This window comes from Schistocerca gregaria, chromosome 1 (assembly GCF_023897955.1).
Source record: "Schistocerca gregaria isolate iqSchGreg1 chromosome 1, iqSchGreg1.2, whole genome shotgun sequence".
Classification (NCBI taxonomy): domain Eukaryota; kingdom Metazoa; phylum Arthropoda; class Insecta; order Orthoptera; family Acrididae; genus Schistocerca; species Schistocerca gregaria.
In genome coordinates, this window is record NC_064920.1 from 719,477,987 (window position 1) to 719,503,511 (window position 25,525).

Here is a 25,525-nt window from a genome sequence, read left to right on the forward strand (position 1 = left end):
TAATTTCATCATATAACAAAAGATACTAACTAGGAATAGTTGAAATAAATTAGAAAATCAATTACATACATAAAACTAAGAATAAAATTAGATCTGGTGACATCTTCTTTAAAACTGAGAGCCAACCTTTCTCTTTTATGAAAATGCAGATTATACTCATGTATGTTAATGTTAATTAGTTAAAAGTGAAAAAATGAATTTAAGGAGGCAAATGCCAAAACAAGAGGGGAAGTCAACTTATCTCAGCTTGCTTCATCACAAGCTCCATGACATGCAAGTTCATATAGGTGTGAATGTTTATTCAGACCACTACCTAACTTGAGTCAAAATCAAATTATTCACCAAAGAATATACATCAGAAAAACACACATATAGAAGCTTGACATGGAAAAGATCATAGAATCCAACATAAAGCAGGAATGGGAAAACAACATGCAAACACATGGCAAGAATTTCATAGAAAGACCACACAAAATGTGAAAGAACTGACACCACAGAAAAACGGGCAGATTTCTGGAAAGTCACACAGAACCATGGCTCAGAGGAGACTTACCATACGGGATGAGAAGGAAAGACAGATTGTTGTGAACTGCATCAGATGAGATTTGAAAACCTGAGAGCTTACAGGTGGAAGACAGGGTAATACGCAGACAGAGATTACTGCTTAAACATCATGCGTGAGTTAATAAGAGTGAAAAGCTAAGTGCATTGTACGTAACAGAGGAGGGAGGGTGCGGTGAAAAATGGACAGGTAAGACAATGAAACATTTAGGAAACTAAAATGGAGTGAAGCAAAGAGTAGTTACAGTTTTCTACATCTTTCATTGTCTTATCCATATATTTTTCATCCCCCCCCCCCCCTCCCATCACTGTGCAATGCACATAGGTTTTCTTTCTTCTTAAGTCTTGCATGATGTTTAAGCAGTAATCTCTGTCTGTATATTACCCTGTTTTCCACCTTTAAGCTCTCAGGTTTTCAAATCTCATCTGATGCAGTTCCCAACAATCTGTCTCCTTCTCGTCCCGAATGGTAAGTCTCCTCTGAGCCATGGTTCTGCCTGACTTTCCAGAAATCTGCCCCTTTTCCTCAACATCTCCAGCTCTTTTCCTTTACCACTCTTTCTTCCCCTTCAACCCTTCTCCCTGAAGAAGGAGCCATTGGCTCCAAAAGCTTGCCAATTACAACAGTCTTTGTGTGTTATGCCGCCACTTGGTAAGTAGATTTTTTATCTGTCCAATTAAATAATTTTGTCAATAATTGATTGTTTTCATTATTTTATTGCTTGTGTGATGCTTTTCGCAATTTACCCATCATCAGATATCCAAGAGCGAATACTGCAGTTAGATATGGCATGTCAAGTTGTATGTGGGTATCTGATGAGGGATAAAGTCTGAAACACATCATATGAGCAGTAATAGAATTCTGTGCCTGATGTTTGACTTTTATTATTGTGACACAGTCAGCCTGTATGAAGAACTACTGACTGTTTCGAGTTTCACATCAGGTAACAATTGATGAAAGAAATATTTTTTGTCATGTGATACAAATACAAATTAACAGTTTCCGGAATTTTTTCCCTTTGCTTTATTCGGGTCTCATTCCATCATTCTAGATAAATGCGAAGTACCATATGTGTTTTCATGAATTAGTTTGCGAGTACTGAAACATGTGGCATAAATGGCTGTATCCTTTGATTGCATTGATATAGAAGCTTCAGTTTTTTAGACTGCCAAGGGACCATAGACTTCAGTATGTGACATATATTTCAGCTTGATACTTATACCTGTTCCTGAGAAAAAGGGCTTTTAACAGTCATGCAGACAGATGGACAACAAAGCAATCCCATAAGGTTTCTGTTTTTACTGACTGAGGCACTGACCCCTAAAAATGAGAGAATTGTGGAAAATCAGAAAGAATACTGAAACAAGGTAGAATGCTTTGCCTAATCCTGCAGGATCTCGGCGCAAATAATAGTAATAGTAATAATAATAATAATAATAATAATAATAATAATAATAATAAACCCCGTGGAGGCCCGGGAAAAGAATAGGCCTCCGGTATGTTCTGCCGGTCGTAAAAGGCGACGAAAAGAACAAACCACTAATAGGCTAACCCCCCTTTTAGTGTGATTAGTTGGTTCAGGACACAACTAAAGAAGCCTGGGACAAGCGCCGTCATGGTCGGGGACGACGCTTGAACCCTATGCCTGCCCACAATGGTAACGACACAGCTAGCCAACTGGAAAATGATTTAAATCCAAATAGACGTGTTTTGCAGGATATGCTTCCTGCAACCACCCTAGAAGGAAAACAAAGAGAGGATGAGATGGTCAGATGAAGTTAATCTACACCTCATGTTCTGTTATTACCAAGCAACAAACCTAGGAACCAACATAACTGGATACAGATCACAAGTATACACAACATTTATTACCAGATACCCAGAATTAAAATTTTTAGCAGAACAACGACTAGCTGATCAGATCCGTGTAATAATCAAAAAATAACAGGATACCCCAGTCAGAATTAGAAAACACCAAACAACAAGTACAACAAATACTGGAACAAAATAATGTGCAATCAGAAGAAGAAGAAAATACAGTAATGGACTCAAACATTCCAGATCAAACAAACAAAGAACAACACACATCAATTAAACAATCAGAGGAAAACGAAATCTTAAGACTGCCACCGGAGCAAGTACAAATACACTCCTGGAAATGGAAAAAAGAACACATTGACACTGGTGTGTCAGACCCACCATACTTGCTCCGGACACTGCGAGAGGGCTGTACAAGCAATGATCACACGCACGGCACAGCGGACACACCAGGGACCGCGGTGTTGGCCGTCGAATGGCGCTAGCTGCGCAGCATTTGTGCACCGCCGCCGTCAGTGTCAGCCAGTTTGCCGTGGCATACGGAGCTCCATCGCAGTCTTTAACACTGGTAGCATGCCGCGACGGACTTTGAGCGAGGGCGTATAGTGGGCATGCAGGAGGCCGGGTGGACGTACCGCCGAATTGCTCAACACGTGGGGCGTGAGGTCTCCACAGTACATCGATGTTGTCGCCATTGGTCGGCGGAAGGTGCATGTGCCCGTCGACCTGGGACCGGACCGCAGCGACGCACGGATGCACGCCAAGACCGTAGGATCCTACGCAGTGCCGTAGGGGACCGCACCACCACTTCCCAGCAAATTAGGGACACTGTTGCTCCTGGGGTATCAGCGAGGACCATTCGCAACCGTCTCCATGAAGCTGGGCTACAGTCCCGCACACCGTTAGGCCGTCTTCCGCTCACGCCCAACATCGTGCAGCCCGCCTCCAGTGGTGTCGCGACAGGCGTGAATGGAGGGACGAATGGAGACGTGTCGTCTTCAGCGATGAGAGTCGCTTCTGCCTTGGTGCCAATGATGGTCGTATGCGTGTTTGGCGCCGTGCAGGTGAGCGCCACAATCAGGACTGCATACGACCGAGGCACACAGGGCCAACACCTGGCATCATGGTGTGGGGAATGATCTCTTACACTGGCCGTACACCTCTGGTGATCATCGAGGGGACACTGAATAGTGCACGGTACATCCAAACCGTCATCGAACCCATCGTTCTACCATTCCTATACCGGCAAGGGAACTTGCTGTTCCAACAGGACAATGCACGTCCGCATGTATCCCGTGCCACCCAACGTGCTCTAGAAGGTGTAAGTCAACTACCCTGGCCAGCAAGATCTCCAGATCTGTTCCCCATTGAGCATGTTTGGGACTGGATGAAGCGTCGTCTCACGCGGTCTGCACGTCCAGCACGAACGCTGGTCCAACTGAGGCGCCAGGTGGAAATGGCATGGCAAACCGTTCCACAGGACTACATCCAGCATCTCTACGATCGTCTCCATGGGAGAATAGCAGCCTGCATTGCTGCGAAAGGTGGATATACACTGTACTAGTGCCGATATTGTGCATGCTCTGTTGCCTGTGTCTATGTGCCTGTGGTTCTGTCAGTGTGATCATGTGATGTATCTGACCCCAGGAATGTGTCAATAAAGTTTCCCCTTCCTGGGACAATGAATTCACGGTGTTCTTATTTCAATTTCCAGGAGTGTAGAACACGAGGTGACACACATGTTGGATATAGAAGAAAAATTTCAGCTGACATATATAGAATACAAAGACACAAATACAAACATTAGACCATTCTTGCATAGACCGCCAAATAACCTACAAGTCGTAACAACAATAAAAACTATCAACACAATCATACACAACAAAATAAATGAAAACACAACTATGGAAGAGTTACAACTACTGGTTTATATAGGAGCACTCACTACACTAAATATACACACTAGGCAGAGATCAGAACCAACTAACACACAGAAGAAACCCACAAATCCAGCATGGCAACACAGGCTACAGATCAGAATAGAAAAACTGAGGAAAGACATTGGACAGCTAACACAATTTATAAGATATCAAACGTCAGAAAAAAAATGAAAAAGGTTAGGTAAAATCTCACAACAAGAGGCGATAGAGCAATTAGATGAAAAGAAGCAGAAATTACAAGCATTGGCCAAACGACTTAGAAGATACAAAAAAAGTGAAAATAGAAGGAAACAAAACCAAACATTCAACACAAACCAAAAGAAATTTTGCCAGACAATAGATAACACACACATTAAAATAGACAATCCACCAAACATAACAGACATGGAACACTTCTGGAGCAACATATGGTCAAACCCGGTACAACATAACACGCATGCACGGTGGATAGAAGCAGAAACACACACATACAAGATGATACCACAAATGCCTGAAGTGATAATTTTGCAACATGAAGTCACCAAAGCAATTAATTCTACTCACAATTGGAAAGCCCCTGGAAAAGATAAAATAGCAAATTTCTGGCTAAAGAAGTTCACCTCAACACATTCACATCTAACTAAATTATTTAACAGTTACATTGCAGACCCATACACATGGAATAACTTACATGAAACCTAAAGATCAAGCAGACACAGCAAACCCAGCTAAATACCGCCCCATGACATGCCTACCAACAATATACAAAATATTAACTTCAGTCATTACACAGAAATTAATGACACATACAACACAGAACAAAATTATAAATGAAGAACAGAAAGGCTGTTGCAAAGGAGAACGAGGGTGTAAAGAGCAACTGATAATAGTTGCAGAGGTGACATATCAAGCTAAAACTAAAGAAAGGTCGCTACCCTAGGCATACATTGATTACCGAAAAGCTTTTGACAGTGTACCCCACTCATGGTTACTACAAATATTGGAAATATACAAAGCAGATTCTAAATTGATATAGTTCCTAAACATAGTAATGAAAAATTGGAAAACCACACTTAATATCCAAACAAATTCAAATAATATCACATCACAGTCAATACAGATTAGGCGTGGAATATACGAAGGAGACTCATTAAGTCCTTTCTGGTTCTGCCTTGCTCTGAACCCACTATCCAACATGCTAAATAATACAAATTATGGATACAATATTACTGGAACATACCCACACAAAATCACGCATTTGCTATACATGGATGATCTAAAACTACTGGCAGCAACAAATCAACAACTCAGCCAATTACTAAAGATAACAGAAGTATTCAGCAATGATATAAATATGGCTTTTGGAACAGACAAATGTAAGAAAAATAGCATAGTCAAGGGAAAACACACTAAAGAAGAAGATTACATATTGGATAACCACAGCGACTGCATAGAAGCAATGGAAAAAACAGATGCCTATAAATATCTAGGATACAGACAAAAAATAGGAATAGATAATACAAATATTAAAGAAGAACTAAAAGAGAAATATAGACAAAGACTAACGAAAGCTATAAATACTTATGCTATACCGATATTGACCTACTCATTTGGAGTAGTGAAATGGAGTAACACAGACCTAGAAGCACTCAATACACTTACACGATCACAATGCCACAAATATAGAATACATCACATACATTCAGCAACAGAAAGATTCACATTAAGCAGAAAGGAAGGAGGAAGGGGGTTTATAGACATAAAAAACCTACATTATGGACAGGTAGACAATTTAAGAAAATTCTTTCTAGAACAAGCAGAAACTAGCAAAATACACAAAGCAATCACTCGTATAAATACATCGGCTACACCACTGCAATTTCATAACCATTTCTACAACTCTTTAGATCACATAACATCAACAGATACGAAGAAAATAAATTGGAAAAAGAAAACACTACATGGCAAGCACCCGTATCATCTAACACAGCCACACATCGATCAAGATGCATCCAACACGAAAAGGCAATATATACAGTGAGACGGAAGGATTCATGATTGCAATACAAGATCAAACAATAAACACCAGATATTACAGCAAGCATATTATTAAAGATCCCAATACCACAACAGATAAATGCAGACTTTGCAAACAACAAATAGAAACAGTAGATCATATCACAAGCGGATGTACAATACTAGCAAATACAGAATACCCCAGAAGACATGACAATGTAGCAAAAATAATACATCAACAGTTTGCCTTACAACAGAAACTTACAAAACAACATGTTCCCACATACAAGTATGCACCACAAAATGTACTGGAGAATGATGAATACAAATTATACTGGAACAGAAACATTATAACAGATAAAACTACACCACATAACAAACCTGACATCACACTCACCAATAAAAAGAAGAAATTAACACAACTAATCGAAATATCCATACCCAATACAACAAGTATACAAAAGAAAACAGGAGAAAAAATTGAAAAATACATTCAACTGGCTGAGGAAGTCAAGAATATGTGGCATCAGGATAAAGTTGACATTATACCAACTACATGAGTCATACCACACAATATTCACCAGTACATCAATGCAATACAGCTACATCCAAACTTATATATACAACTACAGAAATCCGTAATTATTGATATATGTTAAATTACCCAAAAGTTCCTAAATGCGTTGTAACATATACCATACAGTTAAAAGGAAGTCGTGCTTGATCAAGGTCCGCGTCACTTTCCATTTTTGACCAGACATAACGTCTGAGAAAAGAAAGGATGATGATGATGATGATGATGATGATGATGATGATGATGATATCCAGTGTGATGTAGCAGTTAATTGATGAGCCATTTGATTAATGTGTGTACAGAATCCTTTTATTTCTATAATTGTCTGTCTGACTTCAGAGAAACGTGATTTTTGTATGTAGCGAGATCCTGTAGATCACACTGTATGCTATGATCATGCAATTTCCAAATTTATTGAGCTTTATTAGGCCACTAATGCTGAGGCAAGGGTCTTAAATATGCATTGTGCAGAGTTACTTGGTAGCAAATAAATAACAACACTGCAGAAGAATAATCACATACTATTAATGGCAGCACAAATAAATGAATAAAGTTCCAGATAAATACATGCAGATTAATGGCAAAACACTTCTTTTTTATGCCAACCACATCTGAAATTATAGCGTTTGGTATGTCAAAAAATCAAACCACAGAGATATTTTAACGCAAATATGGGATAAAGCTCTAGTGACCTGTAGAGGGCAGTGACAGTGCGTCATTGGCACCCAGTGCTTTTTTCCTACATATAATCACTGATGTGCATGGCCAGCAGGCATACAACAAAAAAAGCAATACATGCTGTAACGTGAAAAAGGCAGATTTAGCTTCTACAATTTTTAGAAACACTCATTGTTATAATAATGTAGATTGAAGATTACTTCTGAGGTGCATTACTCTATTACTCATCCAAAATAAATGGAGAAATGTAATGTTTGCTTAATGCACTTGGAGACTCAATCTTAAAGAACTTCCAAGTGGAACTTCTATGAATTATCTGTCATCACAGTGTTGACTGATTCTGTCAACAGTAAAGGATCAGATTTCTAGCAAGTGTCTGGAGTTTTGTATCAGATTCGCATCTGGTACAACACTGAAGAGCACAATGGGTCAGAATTGTGTGCTTCGTGACAACAGATTCTAGGAACAATGCAATCACATTTAGGAGTAGTGAGGTCAGATTTAGGTGTCCATAGTTTCCCTAAATCAACTAAGAAGAGTGGTGAGATGATACATGATTTCCTTCATCATTCAATCTAGTCTGAGCGTGTGATGTGTTGGTAATAACTTCATTACTGACATGACATTAAATCATAATTTTTCTTTCCTTTATTAGTAAATAAGTTGTTAACATCAGTGTTAAATCTTTGTGTGAGCACACTCCTGATACCATATTCAAACAGGGAAGTTCACAATGGAATGGTGCCCACAATTTATAAATTATCTTTACTGGACAGTAGAGTATACTTTCATGTTGATCATATTTTTTGGATACTGTATTTGATTTTCGGTCATACAAAAGACATTATAATTTCACACTATGTTGATTACATAGTAGTGTCAAAATTAGATCGATGAGAATCTTGAGTTGTTTTTTAATAATACTGTTAGTCATTGGTCATAAGTACCATCAGCTGAGGCTCTTGTGATGATCCCATCACTATAAAGCATCATTTTTCTTGTGGAGTGTTTAGGAGGTATCTAAATAATCTTGTGTATTCCACCATTAACGTTGCACAGATTGACTATGTTCCAATGATCTCATTGCTCAGTTTTGTTTCCTTATGTTCTTAATGAGTGGGAAACAAATATATTTAGGTAATAAACAGCTAACTGTCATTTACAATTTGTGCTCTGTATCAGTGTTTGATTTACTTTTTCAGATTTCTAGATGAGCTGATGAGCCCATTTTTAAACAAAACATTTCATCAACATATTGTGTGAAAAAAAATGGAGCTGTCAGCTAACTAAAACTATACCATCAATTATCTCTTCATTTATAATTTCTGAGACTTTTATCAATTTCTTTTCTTTTTTTCTTCATTTTGCCTGTATGTAAATTTACATTTCTTTATTATTAGAGATGAGTCAGTAAAGGAATTACTTGATTATTGGTGCATAGGTCTTTCTGCGCTGAGCACGAAGTTGATCCGCAAACCAAGCTTAGAACGTGAACTGGCTGGGCCTCACCGTGGATCACCAGCATTGGACAGTGGAGCAGGCTCTTCACGCTCTGATAGCCCAGGCCAAGGTCACCCTCACCCTCAGCTCAGCCGGCAGTACTCACCAAGTGCCTTTGCTGCTGCGGCAGCCGCAGCAGCAGCTGCAGCCGCCACTGAACCACCCCCACCAACGCCACCTATTGCAGCTGTTTCTTCAGTTCCTCCCCCTGTGCCCCCTCCTCGATGCAGTTCAACCCCACCCCCTGTACCTCCACCCCCTCCTCACCATGTGCAGCAGCTCTTGAAGCGCATGTCACCAGCTCCTGTGCCTGTTGTACCATCACGTCCACCTCCGCAGCCACCTTGTCAGGTGTCAGTGTCTGTGCCTGTTGTCACACCTTCTGCGCCATCAGCTACGAGGGGTACGAGTCCTACTTTAGTAACACCTTCAAGGCAGCAACCAATGGTCGTTCAAAATGGTCCACAGGTAAATTTGTAATCTGTATAGTTTTTATATTTATTTACCGCACCATTTGATGTTCCTGAATAAGAATATCATAATCTTATCTATTATGTTTCTAATAATTTATATTTTATCTGTTGTACATTCAAACCAATTTTAAAATGTTGTGTATGATTTAAGAAATGCCTCTGAAACAACCAATAAACATACTTTTGCTAATGTCATCCATTATACCTCTTCCTAAGTTCACTGGCTAAATATGGCATTCAGATTCAGTTCTCATCAAAACTACAAAATCTTTTTGATTTGGTGGTAGAAAGTTTTTAGTCGGTAAAGATTTGGAGTTTAAAGCCTGACAGTACACCATAACTTAATTTTGTCGGAAACAATATCACACTGCATTGTGAACCACTCTTCTTTTTTGCATCAACAGCCAGTGTCTTAATCATGTCATGCAAAGTTTATGCTTTTAATGTCTTTATTCTGAATCCTTCTGTAGAGTAATGCATTACTGCTCTTGAGGCTTATGTGCTTAATCTTTGCTTGTCATTATGGTGAGTGTTGTGACTTGGTGGTGTAGTAAACTTGATATACTGTTTGTAATACATTTTTAGTACTGTAGAGGTTAGAGGTGCATGACCTCAGTGATGGGTGGGGGAGCTGGGCTGCTACTGGCCAGGAAGGTGTTCTACTCTCCTCCTTAGGTGTGTTAGCAGCAGTGTGGTGTAGGTACCTGGTAATGACATCCAGTGATAAAAACAGCATTTTCTATATTCATTTATTTGGTGTCGGAATACATCATTCGAGGTTGTACTAGGTTGCGTCAACACAGCCCAAGGTGCAGGCTGGTCTCAATTGGTGAAGCACATTGAGACCAGTGAGTGTTGAGACCAGCAAGTGACCTCCGGTCACAATCAGCATGCTCCGTTGCCCCTGTGCGACAGGCAGCAGCTAAGACGAGGATACATGGTCATCACTCTAGTGGAGTGGCACTGAGTCAGGTGTTGAGGCAGGGTGGTATGTGATGGTCAGAGAATATAGCCATCCCTACTGATACTGATAAACAGATTATGTTGTTGCAGGATATTGCAGTGTGTGCAGAGCCAAACTGTGGGCACCTTGTGGACAGTAGCGGCTCACAGAGGTGGTGTGTGCCCACATGTGATTGTGGGTGGGCTTCAAAGTGACCCATGCACGAACCACAGAACCTTGGGCTCTGTGGTGCCCAAGGTTGACAGCCTAAGTGGATGGAAGTTATCCAGCATGTGACACACAGGCTGAAAGGCTCCAAATCAGTAGCATTAACACTTAGGCAGAGATAGCAAGCTCGCAGCTATTGAAGGCAGCATTTGTGATTTGAGGTTCGACCATAATAAACTACACCTCATAGCAGGCTGCATGTGGTGATTGATATTGTTTGTGTAAAATGGGCAGTATTTATGTGAACTCGGTCTGCCACCATTTCTGTAATGGCAGTACCATCCCACCAACAGAACTGCTGCTTGAGACATACTCATTGGGCAAACATGACATCACTTCCTTGGTGGCCCAATCCTTCAAATTTGTTAACTGTACTGCACCTTTGGCTTAAGTAGACTCAGTCTGCACAAAGAAGGATCAAGACTATACTGACACCCGAAACCAAGACACATTACCACAACTCTGTTGTGCTGGCTACTACAGTACTTCCTGCACATGCAGGAGCATCTGGTCTGCTATAATGCATCCTCTCTGAGTTTGTGTTATCCCACTGAACTTTCCTTACCTTTTGGCCATGGATAGTACTACATTGAACCACCACACGACATATATAGAGAACAAACTAAAAATAAAACTGAAAACTCTTTCCTATTAACAAATTCTGTAACAATTCAACTTAAACAGGAAATGGTCCTGTCAAATTGATCTCTCATGCTTGGCACTTCTTCCTGTTTATCCGGTGGTTTTTTAAATTACTGTTTGGTGCATCCTTTGGTATCTTGACTTTATAACAGAAGTTTACCTTACATTTTTCCAGGAAATTTATCCCTAAATGTACAGTGACATGCAACTTGCATATGGCACTACTAGTACCCACTACGGTAGTCTCATTGATTTCTCTTCCGTTAATGATAATTACAGGTTGACTCATTTTTGCAGTGCTGTGTTCTGTTGTACCTCATACTACTATATCATGTGCATTAAGTTGTTTGCCTGCTGTTTAGTTGGTTTATCCTCTGCGAGGGATGATCTTGCGGCAGTGTGTCATTGGCAACAGCTTCCCCCAGTTGGAACAACTGCACTGCCAAAGATCACTTTTCACGTTACACTTTCTCTTAAGCTCAGTAAACAAAATATTGCAAGTGTCGTCAATTTTATGAACCTCACCATCTGCAGATGACCACTTCAGTGTGGTCAGCCCAGTCACTAGTACATCTACATCACTTCTTTATACCGTATTTACATGAATCTAAGCCGCACTTTTTTCTGGTTTTTGTAATCCAAAAAACCGCCTGTGGCTTAGAATCGAGTGCAAAGCAACCGGAGGTTCTGAAAAATGTTGGTAGGTGCCGCCACAACTAACTTTTGCTGTTGAATATATGTAGCGCTACACAGGAATGCTTTGTAGGCACAAAGATAAATACTGGCGCCAAAACCCTCTGCATCAGTAAATAAATTAAAAAAAAAGGTGGAAGACTAGCTTTTTTTCTCCGCCCCGAGTTTTGACCACTGCATTTTCATACATTATCAAACGAAGTAAATACAAATTCCGTATTGTTCATCTTCGAATGTAGCAGAATTTCAATGTACAATGAAAATCCGACTGTCATGACTGTCTGTGATGTTTGTCAAAACAAAACTCTCCATTTTGAATTTTTTCCTACCTGTGAGTAGAGATGGTTGCTAATAGGAACCTGATGAAATGTGAATCGCATACACTTCACCATAAGAATAATACGAATATAAATATTTTGCCATGTATTCTTTCGTGTTTGCTGCTATCTCATTTAAATCCTGTCTGCCTAATAAACTATGAAACTAGAGCGAGACAACAGCAAACGCGGAAGAATATACATATCAAGTCACGTTTATATTTGTATTATTCTTATGCCTAATAGTGATACAGTCAGAAATGAAGCACGGCAACTGACTAGATTTTTAAATCTAAGATGGCTCTAATTTCTGTGCAGAATTTGATGTACTAAAGAAGCAGCCCCAAAGATTTTCAAACGGAGAAAAATTTTCGCCTAACTCTCGTTCAGAACATGTTCTATGGTACGCAGTCTATTATTTGGTTCTTGTTGATCATTATCAAATAAAACAGCAGTGTAAGTAACAACAAATAGCAGTCTCTTGCCATTGTTTCACTAACGAGATGATTCCTCTCTCTCTTTTTTTTTTAATTGTAAGCGGCGGTAACGCGCACAAAAGCAAGCCATACCACAGGCGATGACAGGCCGTAAACACGCACTATCAGAATGCGACAAACAATGCATGACACAGTACAGTAATGCATTTTCAGCTTAGAGTGACGTAAACACCTATAGCAAAGAAAACGGCCCTTATCAGATCAAAGCAAAATAAGCAATCGATTCAAACCAGACGAAGCACGTGAAAAAGGAAGGGTACCCGTATAAATACGGACGGAGCACCTGACGCCTAGCAATGGCTACCTGGTAAAGCTTAACTGCTAAGCTTACGACTCGAACCAAACTACTGTAACTGTATCATCATTCATTCGCCCTAAATTGTGTTTCATATTACAATGAACCAACTTTGTTTCGATTTGGAGATGCGGCCTAAAACTTTTCTCTCCCCTTGAATTTCGAGTCTCAAATTTCTGGTGCGGCTTAGATTCGGGAATTTTTTTTCCCTTTATTTCGAGTGTCATTTTTCAGGTGCGGCTTGGATTCGAGTAAATACGGTACATACTATGCTAGCCATTGTACGCTACATGGCAGAAGGTACGCTGTACCACTTCTAGTCATTTCCTGTCCTGTTCCATTTGCAAATAGGGTGAGGGATAAACAACCGTCTTTATTACTCGGTATGAACTTTAATTTTGAGCACCTTGTCTTTGTGGTCCATATGTGAAATATGTGTTGGCGGAAGTAGAATATTTCTGCAGTCAGCTTCAGATAGTGGTTCTCTAAATTTTCTCAGTAGTATTTCTTGGAAAGAACATACCTTCACATCCAGGGATTCCCATTTAGTTCCCAAAGTATCTCAATAACAGTTGGATATTGTTCGATCCTACTGGTAACAAATCTAGCTGCCCACCTTTGAATTGTTTCAAAGTCTTCTTTTAATCTGAACTGGTACAGACCCCAAACACTTCAGCAGCGTTCAAGAATAGGTCGTACTAGTGTCCTATATGTAGTCTGCTTTACAGATAGAAACCATACCTGCCCAAAATTCTTCCAGTAAAACGTAGTTGACCATTCACCTTCCCTACCCCAATACTCACATCTTCGTTTGATTTCTAGATTTACAGCTAGCTGCCACTTGTCACACCAACTAGAAAGTTTGTTGAAGTCATCTGATATGTTCCTACAGTCACAGAACTTCGACACCTTACCATAGGCCACAGTGTCATCAGCAAAAAACTGCAGATTGCTGCCCACCCTGTCCGCCAGATCATTTATGTAGAAAATAATAGGAGTCCTATCGTATTTCCATGGGGCACTTCTCCATTGAGGACAACATACTGGGTCCTATTTCTTAAGAAGGCTTTGAGCCACTCACATATCTGGAAACCTATTCCGTATGCTCGTACTGTTTAGTGAGGCACTGTGGCAAATACTTTCCGGAAATCTAGAAATATCGTATATGCCTGTTACCTTTCATTTCTAATTCACAGTACATCATGTAAGAAAAGGACAAGCTGAACTTCACATGAACAAATCACTTGGGATTTTGCATTGAATGAGAGTTGTAAACGCAAGCCAAATAAAGGGCCTATGCCATAGTGTACTCCCAGTAAAACCAATTTGGGATTCCATCTGGACCTGGTGAATTATTTGTTTGAACTCTTTCAGTTGTTTCTCCATGCTAGGTGTGCTAACTACTATGTCGTTCACATGGGAGTCTGTTCAGTTGTCAGATGGATGGTATATTGTCCTGTGTGAACAATTTCTGAAATGTGAAATTTAAAACTTTGAATTATGTTTTACTATTGTCAACTACTCTACCAGACTGCTCAACAAATGACTGGATGGAAGTCTTTGATCCACTTGTCGTTTTCATATAGGACCATAATTTTTTTGGTTTTTTAGCCAGATGGTTTTCTGAGGTATGACAGTGGTAATTGTTGTATGCTTTGCACATAGATCTTTTCACAGATCCATGAATCTTTACTTATCTTTGCCTGTTATCATTTGCACATTCTGTTCTGAACCAAGAGTGCAACAGGCTTTACTTCCTCAGAATTTTCTGAATTTTCTTGTTAAATCATGGTGGATCTTTTCCACCCTTAATCCATTTACAAGGCACACACTTCTCCAGGCCACAATTTAGAGTCTGTTTAAACTTTGCCCTTATTCCTCTATGTCCATCTTACTGGAACTAAGTGATGTCATTTCATTACCAAAGTGGGATCTAACAACTGTTTAACTGTTCTTACTAACAGAAAGTGTCTCCTAGCCTTCTTTATTAGTTTATTAACTTTCACTATCATAGTTGCTGTAATGATGTCACGATCACTAATCCTCATGTCTATATCACTGCTGTTGATAAAGTCTGGTCTGTTTGTAGCTACAAGATGTAAGATGTTTCAATTTTGTATGGGCTGCTGAACTAGCTGCTCCAAGTCAGTCTTCGGAAAATGCAAAAGCACTTTACAAGACTGACTGTACTTCCCTCACTGCAGTGAATCTGTTTGTCCCAGCAGTTCATGCTTGGTAGGTTAAAGTTGCCTTCAACTAGTATCACATGGTCTTGGTACTTAGGTGGTGCTGACTGTAGACTTTCTTTGAATAACTCTAGAAGTGTCACATTGTAATTGGGTGGCCGGTAAAAAAATCCAAGAATTAACTTGGTTCCACCTAGACCTGTTACACACAACCAAATTACTTCACACTCACACAATTTCGACCTCAATAGAGGAAATATTTTTGTCAGCTGTGATGAATACTCCCTCTCCTATGGTATCTAATCTGTCTTTCTGATACATATTCTATGACTCACTAAATATCTCAGGAGCTTTCTGCTTCAGGTTTCTGCCAGCTCTGGGTCTCAAGAATAATTTGAGTAAAGAACTTTTCTGGAGGAATGTAAATTCATGGAACATTGTTACGAATACTTCAACAATTTGCCAATAAAATTTTGACAGTTGAAGTGTCTGTACTGTGTATAAACTGATGAGTGTTTATCAGAATATCTCAAACTACTGCCTAGCCTATAAAAAGCCCATGTGCACCCAACAAATACTCTGCTACCTGAGTAGGTGCTTCCTGTGTGTAGTGCACCCCTGACCTATCAAGGGGAATCCTACAAATCCCCACCTGATAAGTCAGACATCAACCTCACAGCAGGGTTCAGACTCTTTTCTCGGCTCCAAACCACAGCTCTGTTTGCAGCCGTCGCATGGGGGCAGTAGCTTTCACCACTTTTTCGTCGCGGCGAGATCTTTTTACGAAATTTCAGTCACCAACTTTTTCTTCCGAATGCGAAAATATTTTGTTGAGCCCTACCTACATAGGTAGGAATGATCATCAAAATAAAATAAGAGAAATCAGAGCTCGAACAGAAAGGTTTAGGTGTTCGTTTTTCCCGCGCGCTGTTAGGGAGTGGAATAGTAGAGAGATAGTATGATTGTGGTTCGATGAACCCTCTGCCAAGCACTTAAATGTGAATTGCAGAGTAGTCATGTAGATGTAGATGTAGACCCTACTTGACTTTGGGAACAATGCTGCAAATTACGAGCTCTGTTTGCAGCCCACGTGTGGAGGCAGTGAGCTTTCACCACTTCCACCAGCCGTATGTATGAGCAGGCCTCAGAACCCATGCAACTGGCGTCTTTAGTGCCGACATGAGCGACAACTTGTAGATGACTGCACATTGCATGCTCAATAGCGACAGCAAGGCTGTGTCCACATCTCGGATAAGGCCCCCTGGCAGACATACCAAGTACACATTGGCTTTCTTTCCAGCCCTGAATGCTATCTTCCTAGGGGCTCCATAATGTGCCTAACATGGAGCTCCTGATTACTATAGTTGGAATCACAAATGATGGTGGTCGAGTTTAGGCTTGTTCTGCGCACCTATGACATGCGTTTTCCGACACCCAGTGACCATTCAATAGTGTTCTCTACAGTCTTCTGTGAATGTCATATCCAGTGTGAGTATTAAACATGATTGTAGTGAGTTATTCAGTGAATTTTTATTCCATTAGCTGCGAGTTGTCCCTGCCGATGGTGGTGATAAGCAACAAATTCCGCACAAGCAAACGAGAGACATAACTTGCTGTATATATGCTTTTTTCAAGTGCAAAAAATGTGTACACGCTTAGCGCAATTGTCACATGTGACATGCAACAATGCAATCTCTGCCCATGTTTCAAACTGCCCCAACCGCCATCGTTTGTGGATTGGACTATAGCAAATTCCTGCCCATGAGTGCTTGCTTGTACCCTACTGAAGATATGACCACACATTTATTCACAATGCAATTAGGTGTGGCCGGATGGTCAGCTTCCACATTGGCCCTCCATCTCGAGCGACTCAAATGTGTTACCACCTGCCACTCACCCTGCTGTGAGGTTGATGTCTGACATCCTGTCATAAAATCAGTAGTCTCGTGTATTCTTTATTTTGTGTCAGCATCAGTATATGTCAGTCAAGGTGGTGCTAGGTTGTGGTCTGTGGTCCAAGGCAGAAGTAGGTCTTGATCAGTGAAGCACACTTAGATCAACAAGCGACCTCCTCTTGTGGCCAGTGTTCAGTGTTGTCACTGTGCAGCAGGCAGCAGGTGAGGAAAGACTACATGGTCAGCACTCCAACCATGTAGCACTAGTCAGATCTTGATGTAGGGTGGTATGTGGCAGGCAGAGAAGTCAACCGTGCTAACTAGTACTGATGTGCAGTTTATTGAAGGGTGAACCATACCATGCAGAGCCAAATTGCGCACCCCAGTGTGGACAGCAGTGGCTCTCAGCTGTGAAGTGTGCCCTCATGGGGGCAATGGCAAGCAGTAGCAAAGTCTGAAAATACAGGCAATGGCAGCTAAAGCCCCTATTACACGGTGCACCTATACCGTACGACTATGTACCAGCGTACCAAGCGTGCATATCTGTAACTACAGACTGGTTCACATTGACGTTTTACACCATCCACACAGGATTACCTGGTGCGCGCAAAATGCAAATAGAACTGTCTGATCTCTTGTAAAGTTGTTCATTCTGTCACGCTAAACTTGAGGGAGATGGTGCGATTTACTGGAATGTCATTCGTTTAAATTATTTCTGTGAGCTCAAGTCCCTGTTTAGTAAGAAATTATTGTAATTATTTTTATCATTATTTATGTTGTAATTTTTATTCTTTTGTGATGGTTACTTCTGTTCTGAATTACAGACTCAACAGTTAGTTTTATATTATGACACTTAGTTACAAAGACGCTACACACACACACACACACACACACACACACACACACACACACACACACACACTTGCATATGGAGGACCTACTCTTTTTTTGGAGCTATTGCCCTGACAGTGGCAGTAAACCTTTGGATTAGAGCAGAATGATGCCGAAAACAAAAAGCCAGTGCCTGGGCTACTAAGAGTTTTACAGTCTTTGTCTGTTGCACTGGTTAAAACTGTATGGACTTTCTCACCTATCATTGCCAGTTTCTCTTTCCTGGTATGCTGAAATAAAGCAAGAGATGCAATAAATACAAACATGAACTTTTGTAAGCAAAGGCATTAAAATACAAGTCAAAAATCACTGTGTAACGTTATATGTATATTACTCAGAAATAAACAATTGCATCTGCTGACGGACCTTATTATGACACAGCATGTTGTGCGGGACATACCTTTCCTCACTGTATTGCTGAATTGAGACACTTAAAGCCTCTCTGCTCCACTCCATTTCTACAATACAAAGCAATCAGTAGAAAAAAATGCTTTCACAAACAGCTAATATAATAGGAAATCTACTGGCAGAAAGTTATAACCTTTTTTTTACTGAATTTATGAAAACTTATTTACTGTAAAATAAATGTGGAAAATCCCCAACATGAAAATCTGAACCTAACAATAAGCAAACAACAAGCAAAAGGTACTGCGGTACTCCCTTCTGTGCAAGCGCAAGTTATCACTGTCTAGTGCACATGTGCGGATTGATGGCAGTTTAGAACTGCTCCCTATTCTGGCATGTGGATAATGTGTCTGCTAATTTTCATAGTTTCACCCATTCTACTGCTAGATGGCTATCACACTCAGCCAGTACCGTTCATGGTGAATCATTGTGTAATACCCCCTTAAGTGGCCCATACATGAACGTAGGTGGCTTGCAATTGATGTAAGTTAGTCAGCTGGCTGGGAAGCACCAAGTCAGCAGTAAATGGACTTAATGACATGTATAACTGACTTGCACCTAGTCGAGACAGTTGGCCAATTATGACATCATTGCCTTGCTGACCCAGTCCTTCTGCTGTGTCAACACTATTGTAGTGCTGGTGTGCTGTGATGATGTCGCAACTTATCTTTTCAGGAGATCTGGGTGATGACTTGCACAATTTAAGCATAGTCTGATTATGAATTCTTTCACAAGAACACCCACACTGACATTTCTAGTGCCATTATGCCGTGACATTTGTCTGCTGATGTGGTCATGGGTCTCTTCCACTAGGCTAAGAAATGCTGTGGTGCAACAGTACCTATACAAAACTTGAACTTAATTTTTTTGGCTTCATTACCATTGTTGACTGCAAACAAAACTCACTTATATTTTGAGTTAGGGATTTAAATAGCACATTCAGGACATAGCTGCTGCTGTTGATTCTTGCTTGTTCACTGACTTCTGTTCCTCTGAGGGTAACACATCTCTTGGATCAGCATACAAAGGGTCTGTACAGGAGTTGTCTGCCATTGGTTGCATGAGACATTATGTCTCCTAGGCATCAGAAGTTGCTATATATCCACTTAAAAGTTTGAACAGCAGCAGCCCCAGCTGTCATAAATATATTTTGTTTCATTAAGAAACTGCAGCACATATGCAGTGCAAAACTGCAATGGTGTATGGGAGAATCAGTACAAAAAGAATTCACAAATTTGTACCCACACAAAATGTGATATCAGTACTGGATGACAAATACAGGTGTAGCCATGTTTGATTGTAAGTCTTCACCTCAAATGTTGGCCAAACACAGAACCTTTGCACCGACATTCTGCTGATAGCTTCCATGACAATAGCTTGCGTATAGAATGACAGGAAAAAAATCACAACACCAAAATATAATTAATGCTGAGTAATGAAATTTCAGGAATACATTTGTCTAGGTAACATATTTAAGTGATTGACATTGCAAGGTCACAGGCTAATGTAAGAGCGAGATAAGTCATAGCAAATGTGAAATTCTGGTACATTAATCAGTAGTGTCACCACCAGAATATTGAATGCAAGCATGCAAATGTGCATGCACTGTGTTTTAGGGCCAGTTTGTGGGTTGGAGTTACATGCCTGTTGTACTTTGTCAGTTAATACAGGGATGGTTAATGCTGTTTGCGGATGACTCTTGATCTCTCATATTTGCTTGATTGGAGACAGACCTGGTGATCAAGCAGGCCAAGGCAACACTTTGACACTTTGTGGAGCATGTGTGGATTATAATAGTGGTAGTTGTGTGAGCATTATCCTAATGGGAAACACCCCCTAGAATGCTGTTCATGAAAGGCAGCACAACATGTTGAATCACCAAATTGACGTACAAATTTGCAGCCAAGGTACACGGGAGAACCACAAGAGTGCTCTTGCTGTCATATGAAATTGCACCCCGGACCATAACTCCAGGTGTAGGTTTAGTGTGTCTAGCATGCAGGCAACTTGGTTGTAAGCTCTCAACTAGCCTCCTCCTAACCCACACACAGCCATCACAGGCACCAAGGCAGTACACAACAGACCTACACCCTAGCCGTCCAATGAGCTCTCGCTTCACACACTGAAATTGCAAATGGCAATGGTTTGGGGTCAGTGGAATGCACACTATGGGGCATCTGTCTTGGGGCTGTCTTGAAATAACCGATTTCTAACAGTTTGTTGTGTCACTGTGGTACCAACTGCTGCTCAGATTGCAGCTGCAGATGTTGCATGATGCGCCCGAGTCTCATGCCAAACACAATGGCCACTCATCTTGGTAGTGCCATGTGACCATCTGGAACACGATATTCTTGCAACCCATGATGTGTTCAAAAAGTAAGGTGACTTTATATTTTTATGAAAAACTATTTATTTACTCATCAATATTCTTGTTGTCCCCTTCAGAGTAATCCACCTCAGATACAATACACTTGTGGTAATGCTTCTTCCAGTCCTCAAAGCACTTCTCATAAGCACCTTTTGGCACAGCCTTGAGTATTTCCAGCGATGCTGTTTTTATTTCCTCAGTCGTTGAAAATCTTCATCCTTTCATAGGTCTCTGCAGTTTTGGGAACAGGAAAAAGTCACAAGGGGTCAAATCTGGTGAATATGGCAGCTGAGGCATGATTGCCGTGTTGTTTTTGGCCAAAAAATCTCTCACAAGCAATGACAAATGAGCAGGTACATTGTCATGATGAAAAGCCATGAATTGTTTTTCCACAATTCCGGAGTTTTGTTGCGTGTTGCTTGTTGCAAGCAGTGCATAACATCAAGGTAATACTCCTTATTGACCATACAACCTTGAGGCAAAAATTCATGATTCACTATGTCATGATAATTGAACAGCTTCAATGTTATCATGTGCTATTGATGTGCTGGGGCGTCCAGAGCGAGGTTCGTCATTGACATCTTCTTGGCCATCTTGGAACAGCTTGTACCACTTGTAAATATTTTTTTTTTTACTTAGAGCAGACTCACCGTTTGCCATTGTCAACATTTCAAGTGTTTTAGAACACTTGATTCCATTTTTCACACAAACTTTATTAAAAAAATCTTTGCTCCATTTTTTATAAAAATAAAAAATTGCCGAGCACACTAAAACATGTCTAACCTTTCTATCTGTCAATTACATTGCTGTGCAATTTGAAAAGTCACCTTACTTTTTGAAAAACCCTTGTATGTTCCTGTGACTGCTGCCATCAGTCATACGCAGTGACTACAGTCCTGCCAAGTCTTTCTGCAATATCTCATAAAGAACATTGAGCTTCTTGTAGCTTTATTACACGACCTCATTTAAACTCAGCGAGTCATCTTTGTTGCCTTAAATGTATTTTTGACTAACGTCAATGCACCACACCCAATCTCAAAGGTGACTAACGCTCACAGCCATAACAGCCTTTATTTAATGCAAACCTGACTTGCATCCTCATAGTGGTGCTACTAACACCATTCTAATGCAGCTGGTGTGAAATTTGGATAGGCATCATATTTCAGATGCAGAAAAACACCTGCCAACTTTCATTTGCGTTGCACAACTTCTCCTTGGTGTTGCGATCTCCCCCCCCCCCCCACTCCCCCCCCCCCCCCCCCACTCCCCGTCAGTATATGTAGCCCTTTACGTAAGCTACCCTTCACACTAAATCAAACCCACCCTAAATTACAGTACTCACAGTAGCATTCTGATTGGCAACAGGTGAACTTTTTAGGATGGCCTTAATTGTCATTATGCTGTTGATTCATAATCAAGAGTGAATTATCCAATGTCATATTAGACAAACTGTTTAAATGATATGCTTTATATTATGAATGATCATAGCTGTTCTGATTTGTGGAGATCTTCATAGCAACCACTTAAAACACTGACTTTATGTATTAACATTTAATGTTCAGTAATTGTGCTGTGCTGTACTGTTTTGTGTTACTATAAATATTGATCAGTTTTTATTAATGTGCAATGATTCCAACACTGAATTACAGCTTACTTGTAGAGTATTATATTTTTCGCTTATCTCTCCTTGATTAAAACTCTAGAAAGTAGGGACCTTGGTGTAAAAATTAATACACTAGAGCAACTTGTCAGTCATTCCCATCTAACTATTAATGGAGCTGCCATTTTATGATTTGAACCCATTTTTGTATTTCATTTACTTTTGTGTGTGTGTGGTTTTTTTTTTTAGCTCAGAGGCATGTACATTTTTTAGTCAAGTTCTCTCTGTTGCACTGGGTAAAACTGTATGGACTACGTACAAGTGCTCCTCTTATTTCTCCAGCCTCTGCTGTTCATTTGTTTTTAAAATCTAAAATCAAGCGCTAAGTTAATTGCATCATCATCTGTATATTTATATTTCTTTGAAGTTTTTCTATCTTCAATTAACACCCAGAATAAAATTTAATACAGTGTTGTATAAGTTCTTTGGCCAAAGGCGGACATCAAGACATAAACGTAATTTTCATGTTTTTGTCTTAGAACAGATACCAAAGTGTAATGAAACATAATCATCATGGTATTTCCTAAGGCTCTTCTCTGTATCACAGTTTACAATGAGTCTTCTGGAGGCCATACTGTCCTCTGATTTGATGTTTTCTTCTGACACAACCATCACCTGCCTCAGGTGGCATGTTGCTGTTCCACTGTCCACAATCTTTTAAAAAATATCAAGCTCAGAAACATCAACCTATGTATTTCTGAATATACATATAGATGTATTTGGATGAATACATGGTTGTACCACCTTCTGCAAGACCATGTATAGTTGTCTAGGCAAAGCCTTAGTGTATAAAGAATGCCATGTGTTATTAGTAATTTTTTATTAATATTGTATTGAGTTACTAACTGAACTGTGTTTCATATTATTGTGCATTATTCTTTGAGGGCTAAGACAGATTTTATGCTCATGTTTTGGAGAGAGAACAATGTCATGATTGTTTCCATAAAAATAGCAAGCTTCAGTTACAATATTGTACAGCCTGCTACAGTCATATTACTTACTTGCTTAAATTGTAAATTTCATTTAAAACAACATTTATTTACATAATTTACAGGTGCAGCAGCAGCTGTCTCAGCAGATGCAGGCATTGAACCTGTATCCATCCAGTTCTACTGGAAGCAGTGGTGGACCAAGTGTTTCTGCTGCAGGCGGCAGTAGTGGTGGTAGTGGCTCCCTTTCTTCTGAACCACCACCCCCTTATCCTTTAGTACCTCCATCACCTACTGTACCCCCACCTCCACCATCATATACTGTATCAATTCAAAGTCGGCAAAGCCCCACACAGTCCCAGCAGGAATACAGGAAGAGCCCATCATCAGGAATCTACTCAGGTCCAGGATCAGCTGGCTCACCTAGTCCTGTTACAGTCTCTGTTGCCAGTCCTCCACCCTCAGCTTCATCTGTTGCTCGGCCGACACCTCTGTTAGCCTGGAGTGCACGTCAAGCGAAGACGCAACCTCCTATCATCATGCAATCCGTGAAGAGCACACAGGTTCAAAAACCAGTTCTACAGACAGCCATTGCCCCAACTGCACCCCCACCTACTGCACAGCCTCCAACTCAGTCACAGCCTCCACCCCCTTCGTATGCGTTGTCTTTGCAACAGAAGCAACAGCATGCAGTGGCTGCTGCTCAAAAACAAACTCCACCTCCTGTACCTGTACAACAGTCTTCTGTTGGTTCAGTCACCCCAAGCCAGGTCTCTGTACCCACAACAGATCCTCCTAGCTATGCCATCACTATGCAAGCACTTGCCGCATCAAGAGGACATCATCACCATCCGTTGCCACCTCCACCGTATGGTCCACTACCGGGTGCTGATGACGGAGTTGTAGCAAGTGGTGCTCAGGTTTCCACTGTGGAAAGTGCAGCTACGCCACGTCCTTCACCAGCAGTCCAGCAAGCTGCGGGCCATAGTCATCACCCGCCATTGCAACGCAAGTTTTCACCAGCAGTTCCTGAAGGTGTGGTTCGTGCTGACAGTCCAGGATCGGTGCAGATTAATGACTGCAGACCATCACCTCAGCCTCCACTGCCTGCCTATCCTTCTGAGAACCCACAGCAGACACCACCACTTCCACCCACCACCTCGTCTTCTGTAGCCAATAAGAACAAGGGTTCACAAGCAAATTCACAGAATGGAGGTGAACGAAGATCTGGACCAGCACCCCCACCATATAAGATAGACCATCAGTCGCCCATACCAGAGCGTAAACATATTAGCAAAGAGAAAGAAGAAGAGCGCAGAGACTGCAAAGTGCGCAACTATTCCCCTCAAGCTTTCAAGTTCTTCATGGAACAACATGTAGAGAATGTGCTGAAATCGCACAAACAGAGGTTAGTTCGCCGTATGCAATTGGAGACAGAAATGTCCAAAATAGGTTTGAGTGCAGAAGCACAGTGCCAGATGCGTAAAATGCTCTCACAAAAAGAATCAAACTATATTCGCCTAAAACGTGCCAAGATGGACAAGTCAATGTTCACAAAAATAAAACCAATTGGTGTTGGAGCATTTGGTGAAGTGGCTTTAGTGCGTAAAATTGATACCCATCACTTGTATGCCATGAAAACTTTACGAAAAGCAGATGTTCTCAAGAGGAACCAAGTGGCTCATGTTAAAGCGGAAAGAGATATTCTTGCTGAAGCTGATAATGAGTGGGTTGTGAAACTGTATTATTCCTTCCAGGATAAGGACAATTTATATTTTGTTATGGACTACATTCCTGGAGGAGACCTAATGTCATTACTAATTAAATTGGGCATCTTTGAAGAACCTTTAGCCAGGTATGTCTTTTTTTCCTTTCTTTTTTTCTATTTGATTTTTGTTTACAGTTATTACGGGGCACCAATTCAAAAGCAGGAATTTCTGCTTGTTTAGTTTGTGAATAATTTAAGGTGTGTGTTGGTTTCTTGTATTATGGATTTTTCTGTTATCTGTCACATATAGCCCATGTGGTTATTTTTG

General features: G+C 40.6%; 1 protein-coding gene across 3 annotated transcripts in view; it reads left to right on the forward strand.

Annotated features, from left to right (window-relative positions):
• LOC126266638 (serine/threonine-protein kinase Warts-like) overlaps positions 1–25,525 on the forward strand; it is a 198,482-nt gene that overhangs the window by 119,574 nt on the left and 53,383 nt on the right. For all 3 annotated transcript variants that reach the window (XM_049971047.1, XM_049971031.1, XM_049971040.1), the window contains exons 4-5: positions 9,009–9,535; positions 23,615–25,344. In XM_049971047.1, the coding sequence (XP_049827004.1) occupies positions 9,009–9,535; positions 23,615–25,344 (2,257 nt within the window). The remainder of the gene's footprint in view (positions 1–9,008; positions 9,536–23,614; positions 25,345–25,525) is intronic.